The 22,783-nt window shown below is 42.9% G+C and overlaps 1 protein-coding gene across 2 annotated transcripts; it reads right to left on the bottom strand.

The window, feature by feature from the left end:
* Positions 1-193: 193 nt before the first annotated feature.
* Positions 194-22,771, bottom strand: mcm3ap (minichromosome maintenance complex component 3 associated protein). Of its 2 annotated transcripts, XM_063887489.1 has the most exons (29): positions 22,707-22,771; positions 20,619-22,500; positions 19,687-19,937; positions 18,866-18,947; positions 18,042-18,195; positions 17,732-17,940; positions 17,505-17,644; positions 16,769-16,966; positions 16,020-16,288; positions 15,236-15,398; positions 14,586-14,743; positions 14,194-14,417; positions 13,489-13,736; positions 12,072-12,172; positions 11,769-11,900; positions 11,149-11,262; positions 10,620-10,772; positions 10,242-10,439; positions 7,413-7,481; positions 7,202-7,336; positions 6,934-7,087; positions 5,996-6,263; positions 4,568-4,665; positions 3,826-4,216; positions 2,181-2,465; positions 1,968-2,106; positions 1,160-1,339; positions 810-960; positions 194-638 (listed from the first exon to the last, which is right to left on the bottom strand). In XM_063887489.1, the coding sequence occupies exons 2-29, from the start codon at positions 22,381-22,383 to the stop codon at positions 480-482; spliced, it is 6,588 nt and encodes a 2,195-aa protein (XP_063743559.1). In that variant the 5' UTR covers positions 22,384-22,500; positions 22,707-22,771; the 3' UTR covers positions 194-479. The 2 variants fall into 2 exon arrangements, with proteins under 2 accessions (XP_063743559.1, XP_063743558.1); XM_063887488.1 differs by having other exon boundaries at positions 20,619-22,751.
* Positions 22,772-22,783: the final 12 nt, after the last annotated feature.

The raw sequence follows: 22,783 nt of genomic DNA, 5'->3' as shown, positions 1-22,783 counted from the left end.
ATGGAGAGACATGAGCAGAGACCCGGTTGTCCTATCACAAGACGGCTGGGCGGGGTAATGGGCGAGTCTGCTGCAAGGTTCTCCAATCAGAGCGCTGCTATAACAAACACTGCACATGTGCTAACACACTGATTCAGACGATTCAATGCTTCAACCTTTAAACTGCTGAATGACAACTGGGCTAAATGGGAAGTTTATTTGAACATATCACTTTATTAATCAGTTATATTTCTCAGCAATGGACCATTAGGTTAAAACAAGCCACTCTATGGATGCAAGTAATATCATTTGAAACACTCATAAAAACATTATTTGTTCTTAGTCTTATACCAACACACATTGATATTTTTAAATGTAAAATTGCAACATATATGGTACAAAATAAAACCCCAAATAAAAATGTGGCAAACAGAACATTTATGTATCAATGGTTTGAAAGCCATAGAGTCCTTTGTTGGGATTTTCCTTCCAATAGTTCATCAGTCATCAACAATGCTCAGCAGACCACTCAGCTTAAGCTTCCAAGCCAGCTCTTCCTCGTGACTCGCCAAAATCTGTCGCTCAAGTTCCTTAATCCGCCATGACATCGGCACAGGGGGTGTTTTAGGCGAGTCCACTTTGTCCAGCAGATCATCGGGCTGGAAAGTGAAAACAAGGAACATGCATGATTACCGCAAATCATGATTTAAACATTAAAAAAGTATTGAAAATGCATCTCTGCAGCCAAAACTAAGACCACCACAACGACTGTTTGAAAAAAAGGACATGACTTGTCCTAGGATTAATGAGTTAGGTGAAGAGAGATGTACCTGTGTGAGAGTGGCATCTGGGGTCTTGGCTGTGGCCCCGCGCATTATGGTTGGGGGCATGGATAACAGAGTGGAGGAGGGAATGAAAAGCGGTGTGGACAAATGGTCCAAGTGGTCGCCATCCAGCCAACGCTGAAGCTGTTCCATGCTCCTGCAATCATGAAAACATAGATTCTAGATTATTTTACGCAAATAATAAGTTTTAAGAACTCTGTGCTTGGTTGACAAAATCCCTAAATAAACGAACATGGGCAGGGAGCTATTGAACCAGACACCTTTCAATCATTTTTCCTCTTATATTGGGTTTCTCGATGCAATGAAAACCTTTAACAGCAATGCTGTAGCTTTACCTCTGGCTCTCAACCTTCTCTTTCTCTAAACTCTGGAGGACGTTGTGGGCCAGCAGCTCTTCTGCTGTGGGAGTGTGGGTGATGTCTAGAGGGGCTGTCATTGTCTCAGGAGCCAGACTGTGGAACAACCTCTGTCTGAGGGACAGACTGCTGGGGGGGGCACTTGCAGTGGCACCCGCCCTGTGGATGATGGAGGAAGGAGGAGAGAAAAGGAAAAGGTGAGCAAAGAGGAGGAGTATTGTGATTATGAATTTCAGAGCGTCTGACGTTGTGACTTTAGAATCAGAGTATTTTATTTATCCTGGGGGAAAAGTGGATTTTGTGCTCCGTTTTAGCATGAAATAATAAAAAGAGGAATACATTTAAAAAAGAATACAACTATTTATATAAAGATAGAAAGATTAAATAAAGTAAAGATACAAAATAAAGATATTCAGATAACAGCTCAAAGTAAATTGTCCATAAAAGATTGAATGAAATAAAATATAATACAAGTATTCATGGGGGGCGGTTCAGGATTAGAGGTTGAAAGCAAGATATATGTGCTTTGAAGTATAGAAATCTATAAGCACCTACAGAAAACACACTCCTTTCTGCTGAACTACATCAGCCAGTGTGTGAACACGAGCTGAGCAGATGCCCGCTTGCTTCTGTGCAGTGATATAGTTGGAGGGTGTAGTGTGGTAGAAAGAAAATAGTTCCTACATGAAACTGCTCACTAAGATCTGTAGATTATCCTCTGTAACTGGATCATGATTTGAACAAAAATACATTGCTTTTGAGTTTGTAAATTATTGTTATGACTTACCCTTCCTCCTCCTCCTCCTGCTGCTGCTTCTCTCTGTGTGTTTGTCTGATGACCTCAGTCCATTCCCCTGGGGGCTGGAAACCCTTAAGTGTCTCAATAGGGAGGTAAACCAGGATCTCCCCATCATCTGTAACAGCATCTTAAACAACAAAACAAATAATAAAGTATTGTACTGGACGTCAGAAATCAAGCTTCCCTTCAGAGTGTCCTCACCTTCACAGACTGGCTGTCCGGGGAGCTGCCAGTCTTTCAGCTTGTGGTCGATGCAGATCACCAGAATGTCATCCCAGGGAATCTGACTGAAGGCCGGACACACGTCCTCGTCGACAAGGTTGCTCATGGTTACCTTGGAGCTGGAGTTTCGGGTAGGTTGACTCTTGAGCCGGACCCTTTCTAGGAGGTTTTCCAGCCGGGACATCAGGAGAGGCTGGCTGCGAGGTGAGACTGGGATCTGAGCGGAGAAGCGTGAGATGGAGGCGCAGAGCTCAGTCCACGAGTCTAGAGAGAGACAGAGGGAGAATAAAGCAGTGTGTAAGGAGAATAATACAAATATTATTAGGTTACGGTCAAATAGTCTTGTGTGCTCAGAAGGGTTTCTAAATTAGATTGTCCTATTTCCTGCCTATGTTTGCATTGTATTTCTGTTGCTGCTTTAACAACTGAATTTCCTCACAGGGATCAATAAAGGTTTTCATTTAAGTGTAGGCACTAATAAGAGCTGTTGGAATTCTAGATGATAAGGAAAGGAGCTAAAATGCTTCTTTTATTATCATAGAATTACACTAGACCATCCTTTACAAAAGAGATAATGATGTCCCACAATCCCTTGTGGTCCCAACATTTAAAATGTCGCACTATTCGGCTGTTGGCAGAAACAACCGACGGGATAGAAAAACGATTGCTAAAGTGCTTATATGTTTTGAACTTTGAATAATATGTAACGCTTATTACTGTAGAATTATCAAATAAAGTCCACATTTCACAGTGTTTACAGAGTCGGAGGCTGTTATGTTATTTTACATCACTTTTGATCGCTGACATGCACTGTAGTTGATGTATAGGCCTTACATGTTTTGTATATTTTGCATAAAGTATTATTTCTTCCAATAGTTTCATACAATTGGATGCTAATTGGAATTGTTAGAGCCAGTATTTTGTTTTGATAAAAAAAAGGCCACCAATTCCCATGTAAACTGACAGAGATGGGCAAGCTGTCGAAAACACTGTGGAGGCACAGTTTTTCAACCGTTTAGATTTCAAAGTTCTATAAGCCTATAAATAGAAAGAAATAATGAATAATATTGTTTATTTTGTTTTTTGTTTGTTTTGACTATTGTACAAAGGCCTGTTTTCTTCTTTGTTTCTCTGTGAAAAAGTTTGTTATTTTATTTTGAGCAAACCCATTGCGCAATATCACCACCATCTGAGGCCAAGCAAGTCAACGAAAATGGGAGTAAAACAAATATAAAGGAAAGAAAACGCATTAGAAATGTCTGTTTAAGGCGTCCAGTGGCTTGATAGAAAAATAGAGAAGGAAGCCACGACAGGAATTCAAAAGTGGACAAGAAGGTGAGTCCGAGCAATGCTTTAGTTTCACTTTCCTTTTTTACATTTTAATTCAAGTCTCTGAAAGGAAATATTATATTGTTCACGGTTGACCATGTTCATACAGCCTGAAACTATGAGAACGCACTGAAGTATCAAGATGCTTTTAGGACTCTATCTACAGAACATTTTAGTTTTCCCACAGCAGGCGAATATCGATAACTAATTACTACGTACTAATGACATAAATACACTGCCAGAGGAAAGGCATTTGAACAGTGATTGAACACAAGGTGCTATCTCAGTCACCCACCTGTGGCAGAGATCTGCTCCCATTTCGGCAGCTGCAGGCTCAAGATGGCTTCTCGGAGCCAGGCCAGGTGCTTGGGAGAGTTCCAGCCCAGATGAGGGACAAACTCTTGGGATTCCTGCAGGCAGAATTCGCCCGGGGGCCACGAGAGTCTGCCGAGGTCCGGGGACGACACTTTGTCAGCAATGTGAGCCAGGACGGCGTTGTACAGCTGGATGACGGGAGCTGGCTCCTGGGAGGGTAGACCGGCAGCGGCGCGGTCGTGGTGGTGGGCGAAGACTCTGGGACTGAACTCGCGACTCAACGCGTCCTCCACCAGCTGCACCAGGGTCTGACAGGAGAGAGGGAGCCGCGGGGGGGCACGGGCCAGCAGCCAGCGTGTAGCCTCGCTAAGCTGGAAACACAGAAGTTATGTTTCAGAACGATAAAACAATGTTCATAAGTGATTCCAAACCAGTTTCAGCTCACAATGAAGGAGGGTCTTCTTTATCACAGGTGGCATCCTATAATGTGAACATGAGCCCCAAAAAGCAATATTTCCCTAAAAGCTTCTTAAATTGTAAATAATAATTGTCTCACTCCCCTCTAGATTCACACTCCCCCTCTCTGCTATGGTGTGTTTAACTCCGTGTTGGTCTCCACGTTGTGTTCAGTCATTTTTAAAGAGTTATTCTGTCAAAAACAGCCTCACTATAAAACCAAGGGCAGCTGCAGAAGTCATTAGTTCTTTATGAACGTGTGATACCTGTTTGGTTCCCTGCAGGTCACTGGTGGTCTCTCCTATGAGGAAGAAGGTGAACTCTGAGATCAGGCCTTCCTGGACCAGCGTGTGCAGCATCAGGGCTGAGGGACAGATCAAGGTTTACACATTTGATTACATTTTTTCCCATGCTGTTACATAACTACTAGCTGATATATAATGTAACTTAACTTATCGCAAACAAGGCTATAATCTGCATTTCATTAAGGTCTAAGCCTTTTTTTCATACGTTTGGCTCCCCTCGTCTTTTTGGGTAAAAATGCTATTAAAACATGACCCCTGTGCTGCACAATCAAGTCATTTACATGTTTTTTTTCATAACAAATTAAGCTATCAGCATATGTTGGCTATAGGGATGTCACATGTTGTACAAATAGTAATGAGACCATTATTACAAAAGAAAAAACAAGACGAAAATGTTATCATTCAGAAATGTATTCAAATCCATCAGTGAAAAGTAGCCTGCACGTCTCTAGACATCAGGAAATAGTTATTTCAAGTCTTGGTGACTACTGGGAAAAAATAATATATTTCAAAGCACCAAAATCAATATGAATCTGCAATAATTACAAAAAAAAGTCATGGCGCTTTTTGTCCAGAAGGTTAGTTGTGCCATTCCTGAAAGTAGTTCTGTCAGAAACAAGCCAGTACACGGTCCAAAAAAAGAAAAGAAACAGCCTCTGATTCCTCAACAGACTTCATGCAATGCTTTGTGGGATGCATAACTACATCTATAAACTCTATCTAACTCCTACAACATCTAAATCTACTTCCAAGATTTCTGGATAAATGTTCATAAAATACATCCATTGTTTGTTTTTATACTCTTCATGAAATCTAAAAAAAAACAGCTTTCCTAGAATATAGATTACAAAATTAATATGCATCACTAGGGACACTTTTCTACAAAAAGTGGAAAAAAATAACTGGCATTTAAAAAGGGTTAATAATAGGTTAACAAATAGATATTTAGAAGTTATTAATAGGACCAATGGTTGTTTTTAAATATTTAAACCAGTGAAAATTGAAAATGTAATTTACATACTTTCTGAATTTAGGCAACAGAGCTACTTTTTAGAAGGGTTAATCTTGGGGTATACCAACTTTATTCAACTAATTCAACATTAAAATATATAGGCAGACAAGGTACAGGAAAACAAAGGCTGTTGAAGTAGGAGGGCAGACAGCATAGCTTATAAAGAGCCATCCCTTGAGTTATTCATTTCATTGTTTTTGGTAAAAGATCTGGAATATTTTGGCAAAAATAATTACAACTCAATCAAAAATAAGTTTCGAATCAAAATAAATCAGGATTTCAAGTCTCAAGGTAAAACGTTGAGGTGTTATAATTACAATAACACAACATATTGAGTATATTATGCATGTTTATAAATTGTGATCATTAATAATTACCTTTTTCAATGTCCTGTGTGTCCCCGGGGCCGCCTGAGGGTCCCGGCACCAGGATGGCTAGAGGCAGCGGGCAGTGCCAGTTCCCTTTGGCCTGCTGGAGCTGTTTAAGCTGCAGCAGGGCGGAGAGCAGAGGGATCTCCTGCTCCTCCTGCCCCTGCTCCGTGAGGGGCATGGCGGGGAGCAGCACCATCAGAGCTGCTGTCCCCTGCAGCTCACTGCACCCCTCCGCTTTGGACAGGCCGTCCTCAGACAGAGGGCCCCGGGATGCCTGGTAAGACACACCAAGAAGACGGGTCAGAAAACTAGAGTGACTACGCAAGGTACTTAATGGTATTATCCATCTACACAACTGATATATGCATAGAAATATGGCCAAGTCAAGTGTTGAATGAGCTTCTACTGATCAGAGAGGCAGTGGGTTGATCCCTGTCCCCTGAAGTGAACATGTCCTTGGACAAGATACTTAACCCCAATTTTCTCCAAATATCCCAAAATACAAACAATGCTGCTTTCGTACATGTCATTTGATATAGATAGAGCACAAACACATTTCTCAAAACCATCGTGAGTGGTTACTGAGTTTCAATAAATAGTGAAATATGAAATAATGTCTGTGAATTTAATATTGAGCCTGTAAGCTTATCTTTTTTAAACCAACCTATTAAAGGGGCCCTATTCTGCTCATTTTCATATCAGTATTATGTGCCTCTACTGGGACATGTCTCCATGCTTTAATGTCATGTAACCAGAGCCCAGTCTGCTCTGATTGGTGAGCTGGCCGGCTCTGTTGTGATTGGCCAACCGCTTAGGAGATGTCCCGCCCCTGAGCCTTTCTTGTACAATGTGTTGGAGTGCTAGCCAATAGAAGCGCGAGTGTTATGTAGTGATGTCATTATGTGGTAGAAGTAAACAAGGAGAAAGTAAAAAAAGGATCTCACCTTAATGCTGATGTGGACTTTGTGGATGTGTTCTCCTCTATCCTGGAGTGTGTTTGTTACACAGAGGGTCTGTAGTGTGCCGTCCAGCTGCTCCTCCCTCCCCTCCGACTCCTTGCCCCCACTGAGCTTCACCTCCAGCCAGTCTGACAGGATCCTGAAGGCGACACACAGGAGAGGACAGGCTTAGATTCAGTAAACACTGGAAGAATTGTATTTGAATCTCAAAACCGGTATTCAAACATCCACCTCTTTCGCTGCAGCTGCTCACCTGTCTGCTAGGCTGGTTTCACTGTCGTGGTCGCTGGGTAGGAGGAGCACAGCTTTCCAGAAGACTCTCTCCGGTGGGTCGGGGATATTCTCTGTCACCAGTGCCGGCAAGTCGAGCGGAGCCCACACTGATTCACTGAGAGGCAGAGCAGAGGTCAGAATGCTGCTGTGTGAGACAGATAACTGACTGAATAAACCCTCTCAGGACTTACTCGAGCAGCTGCTGATAGTAGTAGTGGACTCTCATCTGGTGGATCGCTGCTTCTCTCATTTTCAACAACCTAAACAGAATATAAAACAAATTTCATATTGAATGGTTGTGACATTTATATCAAGATCAACAAAAACAAAAATCGACTACAACAAGTGAGACAGCCGGGCTGAAAAAATCTACCCAAATAACAATACATCATGCTGCAGTAGCAATTATCAGATTCCCCAAGTTTTCATTTAATCCAACTTCAATTCACATAAACTTCAGTTGTTAAAAAAATGACTAAATATTCATTAATTTTCAGAAGTATATCCCTTTCAATATGTTTGTTTTCATAATCCCACTATACTATGCTCTATAGTAAATGTATTATTTTGTGCAAGTCCTCAGAAAAATCTGCTCCAAGAAAACAATATGTATTCTAATATTTTTGTCAAAGACTTAAAGTTGGTTGAACAACATCAGTAGACATCATATCTCCCAAATGGTTATTTGATTTTAGAATATCAGATATTAGCTGGAACTCAAAAGATAAAACCTTAAAATGATTGAATTATTTAAGTTCCAAAGGCAATGCGGATGTTTTTGTTGATTAGCAGCAACATTGATTTTTGATGCAATTCATCAAACAAAGCAGTGCTCAATAATAGAACAGCAAGGAAATATTGATTTGAAACAGCATGCATTTGCCCCATAAAGAAAATATGAAACAAAGGCTCAATCGGCTGGAAAATGGTAAAAAAAAAAAAAAGATTTAACGTCACGGCTCTGGAGGGAAGAGTGATATAATAAAAGGTATGATGGTATACTGTAATGGCTGTGAGATCACAAATACTGATTTATGGGTTTGAATGGGGACATACAGTGGTATGCAAAAGTTTGGGCACCCCTCTGAGATTTCATGACAATTTGCTTTTCCTTTATAATAGAAGATCACAGCAACAACATTTGTTTTCCTACAAAGATGTAGACGTTTTAGTGTTTTCCAGACCAAAATTCTTAGGGTAGCATTACATAGTTTTATTATAATAAAATAAAATGCAAAAAATGGGATGTGCAAAAGTTTGGGCACCCTTATAAATAGCATTCATTTCAACACCTGTACGGATTGATAGCTGACAGGTTGCTGCACAAAATTGCTTTGATTAGCTCATTAGACCTTCAATTACAAAGACAGGTGGAACCAATCATGAAAAAGGCTATTTAACATAGGTAATAGCTGGCTGTGCCTGGCCTAGGTTCTTTCTTAGGGAGTGGCAAGATGGGGACCTCAAAACAACTCTCCACTGACCTGAAAGCTAAGATAATCCAACATTATAAATTAGGAGAAGGGTACAAAAAATTATCTGACAGGTTTAAACTGTCTGTCTCCACAGTCAGAAACGTAGTTGTGAAATGGAAGGCCACAGGAACAGTCCGTGTGAAGGAAAGATGTGGTAGGCCGACAAAAATAGGGGAAAGGCACAGGCGAAGGATGGTGAAAATGGTCACAGAGAAGCCACAGACCACCTCCAGAGAACTACAACAACATCTGGCTGCTGATGGTGTAGTAGTTCACCGTTCCACAATCCAGCGTACTTTGCACCAGGAAGAGCTCATTGGAAGGGTGATGTGCAAAAAGCCTTTCCTGAGTGTTAATCACAAGAACAGTCGCATGAGGTATGCAAAAGCACATCTGGACAAGCCAGAAGCATTTTGGAACAAAATACTGTGGTCAGATGAGACCAAGATTGAGTTATTTGGTCATAACATGAACAGGTATGCATGGCGAAAAAAACACACTGCATTCAATGAAAAGAACTTGTTGCCCACTGTAAAATTTGGTGGAGGATCTATCATGTTATGGGGCTGTGTGGCTAGCACAGGTACTGGAAAACTTGTTAAAGTTGAGGGCCACATGAATTCCTTACAGTACCAGGAGATTCTTGACAAGAATGTTCTAGAGTCAGTCACAAAGTTGAAGCTACGCCGGGGTTGGATTTTTCAGCAGGACAATGATCCTAAGCACCGATCAAAATCCACCAAGGAATTCATGCAGAAGCACAGGTACAATGTTCTGGAATGGCCATCCCAGTCCCCAGACCTTAACATCATTGAAAATGTATGGATTTATTTGAAGAAGGCTGTCCATGCACGGAGGCCAAGAAACCTGACTGAACTGGAGACGTTTTGTGTGGAAGAATGGGCCAAAATACCACCTGCCAGGCTTAAGGGACTTGTCTGTGGCTACAGGAGGCGTCTACAGGCCGTTATTGCAGCAAAAGGAGGCAATACTAAATATTAATGGAATTATTTCTTAGGGGTGCCCAAATTTATGCACATGCCTATTTTTGTTTGAATGCACATAAACATGTTTCTGTTTGACCAATAAAAGTTATTTCACTACTGAGATGTTTCTGTTACCATAAGGTATAACATATGTTAAAATGAAGTTGCTGCTTCAAAAGCTCAGCAAGTGACAAACTGATGCAGTGGTTTTCCTAAGGGGTGCCCAAACTTTTGCATACCACTGTATTTTTCCTTAAAAGGTCAACGTTTTTTGTGTTTTGGCTACAGTTCAATGTAAAGCCAGCCCACATTTCTCTTATGACGTCAAAACGACAGCAAATCTGGATCAGCTCGTTTGTACCCCCGTTTTAGAGATGTGGGTAAGGAGGAAAACAGAGAGGGCTGTATTTTCTGACACTTTGTGAGTCTCCTTACACACCGGGGACACATATTTATGTATAAAAGACAGCAAAAAGTGCATTTTGAATAATAGGGGACCTTTGAGGGTTCAGCCATGCTCTGAAACCACCCTATTCGGAGGGCTTTGAGACGAGCATACCTGGTGCTGGAGAGGGCAAGCATGCCAGAGTTCCCCAGATCGACCACACCTCGAGCCAGATCAGCCATGGAGGGCTGGGCAGGGGCGCTGGGGGCCAGAGCCTTCAGTTTGAACCGAGGGTCCACACAGCACGGGGCCGCAGGGAAACCTCTCATCTGCCTCTTCAGCTGCCGACGCACCGACACCACATCACGCCACCTGGGGGAAGGGAAACAAAGGAAAAATAGATATTCAGTTAGATATAAATAAATACACGTAGGGTATTAAAGCTCCAGCCCCAGGGAGAATGGAATATTGTTATATTGATTTTGGCCCAGCAAATTAATGATTGGATTTCTTCATAAGTTAAATAATGGTGTGAAAACGTCTGCTTCTTACCTCTTGATGTACTTGTGGATGCATTGCAGCTCATCTTCAAGGATGTTTTCAACCAACAGAGCGATGTCAGCATCCAGAGTCTCCTCCATCAGACTGGTGCACACCTGCTCCGTGCATTTAGCCACACGGTCAGCTTGTTCATCCACCGCCTCTCTGAGAAAGGACAAAACAAAGAGTGTCAATGTTGATTAAGAAAATCCATCCTTCAAAAAATCTGAATCGGGTTTATTGTCAAGTAGGTGTACACATATAAGGAATTTGCTTTGGTTAATAACATCACAGGACGAGAAATTAAGCTTAAAAAAAAGGATAAAAAATAAAACTATAATGAAAACTATTTTAAAAACAAATTGAAAAAAATAAAATAAATGTTTACACAGCAGAAAGTGCACAGTGTTGAGTATGAATGACATTAAACATCATGACAACACTCTTTAATTGTATCTTATTCTGGTTTTAAGTGATCCTGTTCAGCACAAGCCTCTGCATCAGACTCCATTAGGATATGTGTTTGAGTTTTAAAGCTTACTTGATCTCAGAGTTGGCCGTCTCCTTGATGGTCTGATCTAGAACTTCAAAAATGAGGTCTGAGCAGAGGGAGAAGCTGAAGTCGATCAGGAAGGCGTCGTGCTCCTGCTTCCTCCTGACACACACAGAAAAGGAAATGGGGGTGAGCTGTTGCAAATAAGGCTCCTTGTGACAAAAAGGGTTTAAACAACTTTAGAAAATTCAAAATAAACCAAAAAAGATCCAGATTCTCACAGCGCTATCGTCACACCTAAATTGTAACTTAATATAAAATAACATTTACAGATTTACTTTATAGCAACAGCAATTAATCAATTATGATTACTTTTTGCATTATTCTATTACACGTTCCAAATAAATCAAGGACTGTATTTGGTGAAAATAAATGATGCAGCCCTTTGCTAAAAGTCATAATCTGCTGGAACGCTTTAAGAGTTGAATAAATAGATTAGAACATATGTTTGTAAACTACTTTAATATATTTAATATTTTAATGTCTAGGTCCTGTGTTTGGGTTAGGGTAGAAGATGCAGTTGTATTTCTTAACCAAGTGGAATGATATAACACAGTGTGTGATCAGCAGGTCACGGTCAGGCTGCAGTGAAGCCTCGGCAGACAGACCTGGCTTCTTCCAACCTCCGTTTCTCCTCAGCCACACGCTGCTGCTCCAGCCTGATCTCTGAGGAGGAGACGTCCTGCAGCATCTGTCCCAGCACTTCGCCCACCAGTGACTCCACCTGCACACCGCTCTCCCTGCACAGCCCAGGCAATAGGACAGTTAGTCATCTTAGAACATTCTTCAGACCCAAATAAATCAATGATTAAAGTGGAGAAGGGAAATTAAAGCAGCAGATCATTTAAAATGAAGCACAAGTTAAGCTGGTAAACAAAAGCTGGATGTGTTAAAATCACTTCTTTACTTACATAAGAGCTGTAGTGGCGTAGCTGGCCCCGGCTACTGCTACCTCCATCACTGCTGCTCCCAGCACCTCCTCTACCACACAGTCCAGCTCAGCCATGATGTCCTGCAGGATGGGACAAAGTGTTAGGGGACCTTTGGCTTAGGTATAACCTTTGACCTAGTTCATCATTTTCTCCTTCCTCTGTCTCTATTCCCATGGCATAGTTCTTCGGCTTTGGGGTTTCTGTTATCTCCCTTAAGGAGGGGCAGCTTGGGTGCTTTGTTGATGCCTGTCTATGACTGAGCACAAGCTGACATGTTTATTGTTCAGGGACATCTAGAAGTCCTTCTTATCTGGAACGTAGGTTCCCTGTACATTATTTCCCCATGTACGACAGCTTTAGTTTTAAGATCCTTATTCGTTTCTCGCTGATGAGGAATGTTGATTATACACTCTGAACTAGTTAAAACCTTGGACTGTAGTAAGGATCTTCAGAATTGGTCGGGCAACCGCTCTGTCACCTCGTGGCTGCAGCAAATGTCTTGTCAATTGTCCGGCCGTTAACTTCAGAATAAACCTTCAGTGTTTGCCATCAAGTTCCAGCTCTCCCCGTGTCTCTCTGAGTTTTGTCTACATTGCTTGAGTAGTTTCCATCACATCCAGATCTTCAGACTTCTTGTTTTCTAATTATAACAACTAGCCTTTTAGCTCAGCCTGCATTTCACCGCAAACATCCAACGAGTACCTTTTTTCCTAAAATCAGATTAAGGCTGCACAATACATAGTGTTTTATTGCAAAATACTTATAAAATAATTGTGAGTGTCTTAACTGTTCAACACACTAAAATATTCATTCTGCAATCACATAAAACAAAAAAGAGCAGCTCAAACTAGGAAAGGTCTTGCATTTCCTTCCGTATTTTCCTCTAAATCGGACTCAAATGATTCATCGATTACCAAAGGAGTTGACAATACACTTTCTATTCATTGATTAATTGATTCCCATTTCCCACTTTGTGATTCTAGCACATTCATAAGCAGCAGGCTTAATACAGGGCAAGTGTTGGAATTTGTGTGCGATGCGGTTGATCCAACACTGCAAAGTGGAGCGATATTTCTGCTCAAGGAACCTTCTTGGGTTCAGGATAACCACAACTCTTACAGTTTCTGAAAATATTCTAGTTTCATGTTTTATAAATTTGTGAGTTTTTTTCCTCCTAGAGTTAAAGCTGTAATGTCACCCCTACCGCAGCTCTGTGATCTTTTTAAAGCTTTAATAGACCTTATATGGCATCATACGGTAACTGTATTGCTGTGTAGTGCTCATGTGCTAGAGAAATGCATTACAAATACATTATAGGAAACCCACTAAGGAAGGAATCCATCCTGTAGTGGGACTAGATGTGTTCTGAGAAGAAGAGCATAGAGATCTTGCTCACCTCGTTGCTGTAGACGGGCTGAGGTTTGGGTGGAGGTGACGGGGGTTTGACAGGCTGAGGCTGGGCTATGGGCTGGAAAAGCTGCTGGACGTCGGCAGGGGGGGCCGGACTGTGATACGCCTCACTGGAAGGCACCACCTCAGGCGGACCAGCTTGAGGGAACCCGAACATGGCGGCCACGTCTGGAACCACCGGCGCCACACACTCAAGGCTGGGGGGGGCCTTCAAATCCACCTTGGCTGCAAAAGCTGAGACAATACAGAAACATATCAGCAGTTAGTCAGACTTCATGGCCAGCACACGCCAGTGGTAGACCCTCACCAACACACACTGTAATTTCACTGATCTACTACAAAAGAAAGTGTGAATTGCTCAACAGTTTTTGTATTTATATGCGGTGTGCATATAAATACAAAAACTGTTGAGCAATTCACACTTTCTTTTCTCCAGTTAAGTATAGTGATTACTGGATGCTACCTCAGTCATTTTATATTTTGAATTGATTAGAATTTTTAGAATTGATTAATATGTGTCCCCACACCGGGGACACATATTTATGTATAAAAGACAGCTAAAAGTGCATTTTGCATAATAGGGGACGTTTAAATGAATCACTGCCACTATTGCTGTCCTTAGCAAAAGCAGGTCCTGTAAATGAAGGAAGAAAACTAGTGTTAGTTTCAGTAATGAGGCGTGAGTGAGTACCTTTGAAGTGGCTTTGTGGGGGCTCAGCCAGAGGGCCCTCTAATCTGTACTTGTTCTGCGGGTCGAAGCTGCAGACAGGGGTGTGCCGGGGTGGGTTAGGGAGGGGGCTTCCGTTCACCACCTCTCCGATCAGCACCCTTCTCTTGGCAAGGATGACCTCCGACTTCTTCTGGGACAGAGGCAGCTCTGGCTCCTGATAGGCTGTCCGACTCAGCTCTACCATACTGTGAATGACATCCATTTAATATATTAGTTAGTTAGTTAGTTAGTTAGTTAGGTATTTTATTGATCCCAATTTGGGAATTTTTGCGATATATTCATATATGTTGTCTTGAACATCAGGCGTTAATGACATTAAGTTACTCAAATTCAGAGCCTCAGTAGGAACTCACCCTTCATTGACGTTGAGGCCGTACTGCTGGATGAAGTCCGTTCCCTCTTCAATGGTGCGGAACATTAACATCCGGACTAAATCCTCCACTGGGAACGCGGTGGATCGTGGACCCACGGTGTGAGCTATGTTCATGGTCTTCAAGGCCTTAGCCCGGACCTGTACGCATACAAAAACATACATTTAAACAAATATTGAGATTGACCAATTTAAATGAAACAATGTCAACGTGATGCTAATAATTGTATTGTGTTATCATAAAATATGATGGTTAATCATAAATGATTACAGTCAACCAGAATGTCAAACGCAATCTGAATGTTAGTACTTAAATCTTCTCATGGAGTAACTCGAAAAGCAAAGCAATCAAAAAAAGCCTTTCTTTTTTTTTTTCAGAATTTGTGCTGATTCAAAGATAATGTTTTGAAGGGTTAATATATATATATTTTCAAATATGTATTTGTTTCCCTAAAAGGAGAATAAATGACAAGACAAAAAAGACGAACAGAAAAACATCAGCCAAAAACTTTATTTTAAAACATCTGAGAAATTTGCAATTGGTGCATCCCTAGTAAAAACCCATCCAACGTGGGGAACATGTTTAGACTTGCTTTCCTATTTAAGTCACGAATGCAGAGAGGAGTTTCTGACCTGATTGAAGTATCTGTGCAGGAGGCAGCTGGCGAGGTACGAGGCACTCTTGACCAGCTTGAAGAAGCGCACAAAGTTGTTGCTGTTGACTGCAGTGAACACCTGCACGGCAAACTTCACCTCGGGGGAGTTACGCACCTCGTCACGGAACTGCTGCACCTCCCTGTGAGGACAGGAAGTGTGAGGAAGGGTTAGAGAAAAAGCAGCGCATGTAAACAAAGTGAAGTACCGATGGATATGTGGAGAGGACTGGAGTCAGTGCTGCGGGAGGGGCCCAGTTCATTCCTATGAAAGTCTCTCAGTTGTGTATGAAGCCACAATGGCTGGACTCTCAGGAGGAAAAGTACCCAAGGCCCCCTCCAGTCAAACGAATGGAGAGGAAAAATAACTTCTGAATTGGATTCAAACAAACTTTACATCTTTTGGGACCTAATGATTTAAATACGGGCTCTAAAAGTGTTTGTACTGCGAAGTTAATTTTCCTTAAAAGAAATTAACACTGATTTATAGATGTCTCTTTCCCAATATAAGTCAATGGGAGATTGGTTTTTGGGCTCATTGACACGGAAGTTGCAGTAACATCATTTGGCCTCTACGGAAATGTGCTTCTATTCCCAGCTCAGTTCTTGGGGGCTTGGAAGTAACCTTTTAAAGATGTTTAAAAACATTTGAATGTACTGATTTATTGAAAAAGGTCAAAACCCAAACAGGTCTTTGCATATAAACCAGTGACATTGCATCACCAGCAGTAATGGTTTGTGTATTAGTGTTTTGTTGGACTGACCGTAGGATGTCCCCGTCATTGAGCTTCACAAGCACGCTGTACTGGCGGAACTCGGCCTCCAGGGGGCAGTAGATGTTGCGTGTGTTCAGGTCCTGGTACATCTCTTTGAGACTCTGCAGGCACTTTGTCATGTTCTCGTTGTTGATCTTGGCATCAAAAGAAGACAATTTCTCCTCGCAGAGGTGGTGGGCGCAGTGCACATGGAAGCGTGTGCATTTCTCGATCAGAGACACCGTGTGAGGGCAGCACAGGTGCTGCTGGATGATGTCCTGTGGGGAGGGAAACATGTTCTAGATACAACTGGACCCAGAAAGTGTGTTCAACAATGGGTTTGCTGCTACACACCGATTCAGAGCAGATCATGGTGTGATAGCAACATTTCTAACCAACATCTGTTAAGTGTGCACCAACCAGATGAGCTTCAGAAATGCATCTTGAGCTATTCAAACGTAGAATTTAAGATTTTACTGCAGGGGTGTTGCGCAAGTTTGTGAACAGGTGTTTTGAATATGGTTCTGTTGTTGCAGCTCTCATTTACTTTAAGATCTTTCTCATTTATTTGCTCCTTCGTTCAGTAAATATACATTAATAAATGTTCACAGTGCAACGCAATTATTCTCCTGCGTCACAGTGTTTCTCCCATGTTTAGTCCCTCTGTATCTGCTATACAATCCACACGCATGAAATTGTTGTAGACTGACAGAGTACTTGATGACAACCATCACGTTTGTGAGACTGAACCCTCTTACCTTGCGGATACCGCGCGTCCTGTTCCAGACAAAGTCGTACCAGTCCCGGTAGTTGTCGTGGCCCTGGTCCATGATCAGAGACACCAGGTAGTCCATGGTCATGCTGAGCACAGACAGGGGCCGCAGCTCGTGGGGGAGGGGCTCCTCCTGGTCCGCTGATGAGCGGCTGTACTCCTTGATGGCTGCAGAGTGATCCACCTGGTGACAGGAGGTGAAAGCTTCATTATTTCACTATAGTGCTCCTGCTTGCAGATACACTATTTGATATATTGATTATTAATGTTATACTCGTTTGATTTTTTTAATGCAGAAATGCTAAATATGCCCTTTTTTGTCTTTTTATTTATTGGTTGGTTTCTCGGTACATGTACTGGCAAAAGAAACATTTTAATTACAAAAAAGAAAATCCCTAAATAAAAAATGAATAGAATTAGAAAATAGGGTCCATTCTTAGCCCAAAAACTCCCAAAAATTATGAAACATTGTTACTAAAAAGCTTTTATCCGTGTTTATATTATTTTAATGTATATATATTGTATTTTATTATTATTGTTTTATTGCATTTTATTCAAACCTTTCTTTAATTCGAATTTCTAGATCGAACGGGAGCATGTGTTGCAAAAGCTTACAGATTACTTTTAAACGGTCTAAAATCCTCTAGAATAACTGATGTATGGTGTCACATTCACAGAACTGTCTCAGCTGAAAAACTCAGAATGTGGATCATCAACTTTACCATCTCAGTATCTGGGAAGACTTCGAAGACGCTTAGCTGTTTCCGTGTTTCCCTCATGTACCTCTCCTTCTCTGGACACATGTCGGGACACGTCCCCACAAACACGTTGGACAGGACCAGGTCCGTCCTCCGGGGCCGACCTGTGCGGACACATTGTGAACTCAGTTAGAACGCCTCGTGTTTTTTAAGTCTAAAGGCTGCGATAGATCGGCGAGTGGCAGCTTCACCTTGGCGCAAGATCTTGTCTCGCTGCTCCAGCAGGCGGAACTTGTCCTCAGCGGTCGGAGCCAGCTGTCCGATGAAGTGGAGGAGGGAGGAGGGGACAGGGCGCTCCGAGCTTGGGGCCTCTGAGCTCAGGGCCTCTGAGCTGCTCATTTTCTGCGACTCGGTGTCAAACTGCAGAGCTTTGGCCAACGGCAACTTCTTCACAGGAGAACTGAGAGGAACAGACACAGGGCAGTCACTCACAGACACTGCCAACATTATGAATGGAGCTTCAGCTCTGTGCAGTCCTGATGAAGGTGTGTATCAGTGTACCTGCGGCTGAAGGACATGAGGCTGCTGAGTGCAGGACCTCTGAGAGCAGCCTTCCTGAGGGGGGAGGAAACATCTTTGGACTCTGTGTCCTCCTGACTCCCCCCCTCTGTGTCCCCGCTCTCTGCTGCAGGCTTGTTCCCTTTGTCCCCTGGACCTGAGGGACAGAAAACAGTACGAGAACTCACTGGGAGGTAAAGCTGGGTTCCTACAGCCTGCAGTAAGTTAGATTTAAAGCCACTTCATACGCTTTCTGGATCTGTGTGACGTAACTGCCCAAAGCATTTGGTTAATTATTTGAAAAGATATAGATGTTACCAATTGCTTGACTTTTTATGAAGCAGACATAAAATCCTGGTGACGTGACCTGTCTCATCCCTAGCGACGATGGCCCCCAAATCAACAACCTTGACCCCCCCCCCCGAGCAGTACAGTTAAATTATCAAATGGGTTCTCACATTTGAGGGGTGGCTGTGTAAACCCTCCTGCACATATGGTCTTGTGGGTGGCGGGGCGAGTAAGTGATTAATATGTTTTATAGTAACTGATAGCTTAGTTTATGTTTATGAGGTTTAAGCAATCTTTGATTTGACTGAACCATAGTGTTGTTTTCCTGATCGCTATTTTCGTGTGATATTCTAGCCATGAAATCATCAGCAACATCATCAGTATCAGCATCAGCAGTCTCAGTCCTCATTTTTCATGTGAAGGAAATACAGAGTTAAACACCATTCATCTCTGGTCCTCATACTTTCATGGGTATGCCAGTGCAGAAGCACTCGAGGCAACCCCAGCTAATAATATCTAGTTTTTACAAGTGTACTTACTCTGCTTCTTTCTCTGCCACAAGAGGAGGAGTTCATGTCTGGACAGGAGTTTGCCTTTCTTCTTTGCCTTCGCTGCTGATGCCTGAAAGAGAGGGAACAGTGACGGTAAGCATAACAGTTTTGTGATTTTAATGAAAAAAATATTTTTTTAAAGGTAATAAATGTCTATAACATGATCTACTAATGACAAATAAGATCGGAGGCATGGATTGGAGCCTGCAGTCACAAAGGAAGTTGAGGTTGGTCAGAAGGTCAATCTTTTACAGAAAAGAGCCGATTAGAGCAGCCTACACTCAAAAAAATAACCAGTACCATGTTCAATTACTCACGCTTATTTTATATAAATGTCGAAAAATCGCTTCAGATATACTGTTCTGAAAATGTTTACAAGCAGATCTTGAACGCTCTATTAAGGAGGAAGTGTATAGAGCAGTGGCAAATGATGTTTCAATGTTTCTTTATCTATGATTTGTTTTCAGCAGAAGAACAAGTCCACCAGACAGTAGCCCCTTTAAACTACATTTTTACGGCTACTGTAAAGTGTCTATAGTTGGCAAATGTATTCTGTTTATTTAGAAAAACCCAAATATCAGATTTTCTCCACCAGCATACGGTATATTTGTGGGAAAGGAGTCTCAAAACTTAACACACAATATAACCTGATCAAACAACATTTACAACCTGCAGATGAATACAGAAGCAAGGTTTTCAAATAACCAAACTGATCTGTTGAGGTAAAGTAAAACAAGTTCATATTTGTTCATTAATTTGGCTATTTTAATTGAATGGTTTATGTTTTTGTAGTAACAGAGCAAACTCACATGATCATCAAAGTGAACGATGGCCAGATTCTTGCCGGGTCGGCAGTAGATCTTTCGGACTTTCCCGAAACGACCAAAGTGCTTCTCGATCACGTCCTTCCTGTTGAGGGCTGGAGGAATGTTCCTGCACTGCAGGGTGTTGCAGTCAGTGGGGGACATGCCGCCCAGACTCTCCATGCTCTCCCTGCGGGCGCCGCGTCTCACAGGGGTTGTGGCGCCACCGGGGCCTGAGTCTGGGGCTTTGGTTGAGTCTAGAGAGGGTTGGTGGGTGATAGGCAGACCAAAAGGTGAGTATATTCAGAAATGGAAATCACTTCAACTAATTTAGGATATGTAATATAATCTGCAGGATTGTCTATCGTTGTCCCTGTGGTCATAAAATGCGTAGAAGGAAACAAAATGGATCTATGCAAATGTAATATTGGCACCTCTCAAAAAATCTTCATTAAAAATGTCAAACATTTTTAAAGGGGATGTGTTCTGCTAATTTTCCAGGTTCGTATATTTGAACCTTCTTCTCCTCTCCTGGGACATGTCTCCATGCTTTAAATCTTCAGAAAGCTCTTTATTCTTCTCATATTGCCTGTGCTGCGGCACCTCTTTTCACCCTCTGTCTGAAACCAGAGCCCAGTCTGCTCTGATTTGTTAGCTGGCTGGCTCTGTTGTGATTGGACAGCCGCTTAGAGATGTCCTGCCCCTTAGTCCTATCACGTACAATGTGTTGGAGCACTAGCCAATAGAAATAAGAGTGTAACAGAGTTGTCACTGTGTTTCGTACATTTTTCAACGATAATGTGAATAACGTTTTAATAACTAGCATTCTCCAAAAACCACGAATAATATCGCAATTGCAAAATCAGTCAAAATAATTGAAATGAATAATTGTTTCCACATCAGAACCGGGTAATAAACAGTGGGTATGTTCGTCTTACCTGACTCCTCAGCTTTTTCCGGCACATCTCTTCCCCGTGCTTGCGCTGTGGGGGGTGTAGCAGGACTTTCGTCAGCCTGAGCTTGGATGCTCTCAGGGTGGGTTGTATCTTTACGAAGACAATTTAGTGCCCTCCCAAATAAGCCTGCTGGTGGGCCGCGGGACCTCATGAGGGGCCTCTTTGAAGGCTGCCTCGGTAAATCTACCCCTTGAACATCCTCCTCCTCCTCTTCTCCTGTGGCAAGCTTCTCAGGGCCAGTGTTGGGAGCCGTTGGATCTTCCTTGCGTTTGGTGCCTTTGCCAAGTCGTGCAAACACATTTGTTCCTCCTAGATTGCTCCCTCTTTCCTCGGTCTCTGCTTTAGCTCTGGTGTCACTATAAGTGGGGGGTTGACCAAAATTGGTCCCTCCAAAAAGAGGTAGGGCCTGGGGCAGGAGGGATGTGGCTGAAAAGTTGAAACTGGATGGGGTGGAGGGCTCGGTGGTAGACTCATTAGTGCTGGAGCTGGAGGGGGCAGCTGGCTGGGAGAAGGTGAACGTCGGCGGGTTGGAAGGAGCTTTGCTAGTGCCGGTCGTTAGGGGATTGTTTTGAGACGAGATGGAGGGGGCTGCAGCTGGCTGTGAGAAGCTGAAGCCCGGAGGTCCAGGCTTGGCTCCAGTCGTCATAGAGAACACAGAGGCGGTGGTGCTGCTGCCCATGGAGCTGGAGCTTGTCTGGGACACAGTGCTGCCAAAAGGTGAGCTGGTCATCGCAGTAGTTTGGGGGTTAGCGGGCTCAGGGCTGGCACTGAAGATGGGTTTGAAAAGTGCCTCATTGGCTGGTTTGAATGTGTATTTGGATGATCCAAAGTCTCTGCTCTGGGTCATGCTCGGAGTGGTGCCAAATCCACTGGTGGTGACACTTGTGGATGACGGTTGTCCAAACACAGTCTGTCCAAAACTCAGGGGCTGAGGTTGTCCTATGGTGGTGGTAGAGCCAGACATTTGGGAGTTTCCAAACGCAGAGGGCTGTTTGCCAAATCCTGGAGCCTGCCCAAAAGCAGAGGCCTGCCCGAAAGAAGAGGTCTGTCCGAAGACGTTACTTGGGATTTGTGCGGTAGTTTGTCCAAATGCTGAACTCTGGTTTGGTGCGGCAGTCTGTCCAAAAGCTGAACTCTGGGTCTGTGCAGCAGTCTGTCCAAAAGCTGAACTCTGGGTCTGTGCAGCAGTCTGTCCAAAAGCAGAACTCTGGGTCAGTGCAGCAGTCTGTCCAAAAGCAGAACTCTGGGTCAGTGCAGCAGCCTGTCCAAAAGCAGAACTCTGGGTCAGTGCAGCAGCCTGTAAAAAAGCAGAACTCTGGTTCTGTGGGGCAGCCTGTCCAAAAGCAGAACTCTGGTTCTGTGCGGCAGCCTGTCCAAAAGCAGAACTCTGGTTCTGTGCGGCAGCCTGTCCAAAAGCTGGTGCAGTGTTACTACCGTAGCCTGAGCTGCTCATTCCTAACGATTGCTGTCCAAATGCTGGAGTCTGGCTGATTGTTGGCTGCGAGGGAGGCTGTGTTGATGTCTGTCCAAAGGCAGGGGTCTGTCCAAAGATGGTATTTCCTTGAGGCGAGGGCTGATTTAAGGCAGAAGGTTGTCCAAACGCTGATGGTTGAAAAAAGCCCATAGGTTGGGGCTGATTGCTAGAACTTTGCTGTCCAAATGTTTGGAACATACCAGTCTTCATAGTGTTGCTTGGGGCCTGAAAAGCTCCACCTTGAGGACTTCCAAACGGATTGGATGGATTCATGACGCAAGTCTTAGCGGATGTTTACTATCCTTGCCTAATTGGTCCACAAAATGTTTCTCACACAGGCATTCAACCTAAAACACCGTCCTAATCTGTCAGGCTCTTCCGTGTATCAACCTGACGCGTAGAAGTCAAAAGCACACTTTCAGGACAGGAACAAATAACAACACACACACAGCCGCTAGCACAAGCTAACCCTTCAAACATTGTTTAACTTAGCTAAGCTTGTTCCGTCGCGATTAATGTTCTTATATCGACTTAAACAAAACAAGCCTTGGGATATAATGCGAAATTAGGCATATTTCAACAGAAACCAAACTCACCGCTTAGAGTTTGTGTTTGCTATGTTGACTTTTTGTTCAGTTCGGTTCAAACCTAAAAATTCAGCTATATCCGGTTC

The sequence above is a fragment of the Eleginops maclovinus genome, chromosome 7, assembly GCF_036324505.1.
Source record: "Eleginops maclovinus isolate JMC-PN-2008 ecotype Puerto Natales chromosome 7, JC_Emac_rtc_rv5, whole genome shotgun sequence".
NCBI lineage: Eukaryota > Metazoa > Chordata > Actinopteri > Perciformes > Eleginopidae > Eleginops > Eleginops maclovinus.
This window is presented reverse-complemented; position numbering and strand designations above follow the sequence as displayed.

Excerpts from the sequence above, each read along its gene's own strand:
- mcm3ap (XM_063887489.1), bottom strand. The coding sequence starts at position 22,383 with ATGAATCCATCCAATCCGTTTGGAAGTCCTCAAGGTGGAGCTTTTCAG. Across the intron at positions 16,289-16,768 it reads GGACGCGCGGTATCCGCAAG|GACATCATCCAGCAGCACCT; the intron begins GTAAGAGGGTTC and ends CCCTCCCCACAG. Across the intron at positions 13,737-14,193 it reads CCCACAAAGCCACTTCAAAG|CTTTTGCAGCCAAGGTGGAT; the intron begins GTACTCACTCAC and ends GTATTGTCTCAG.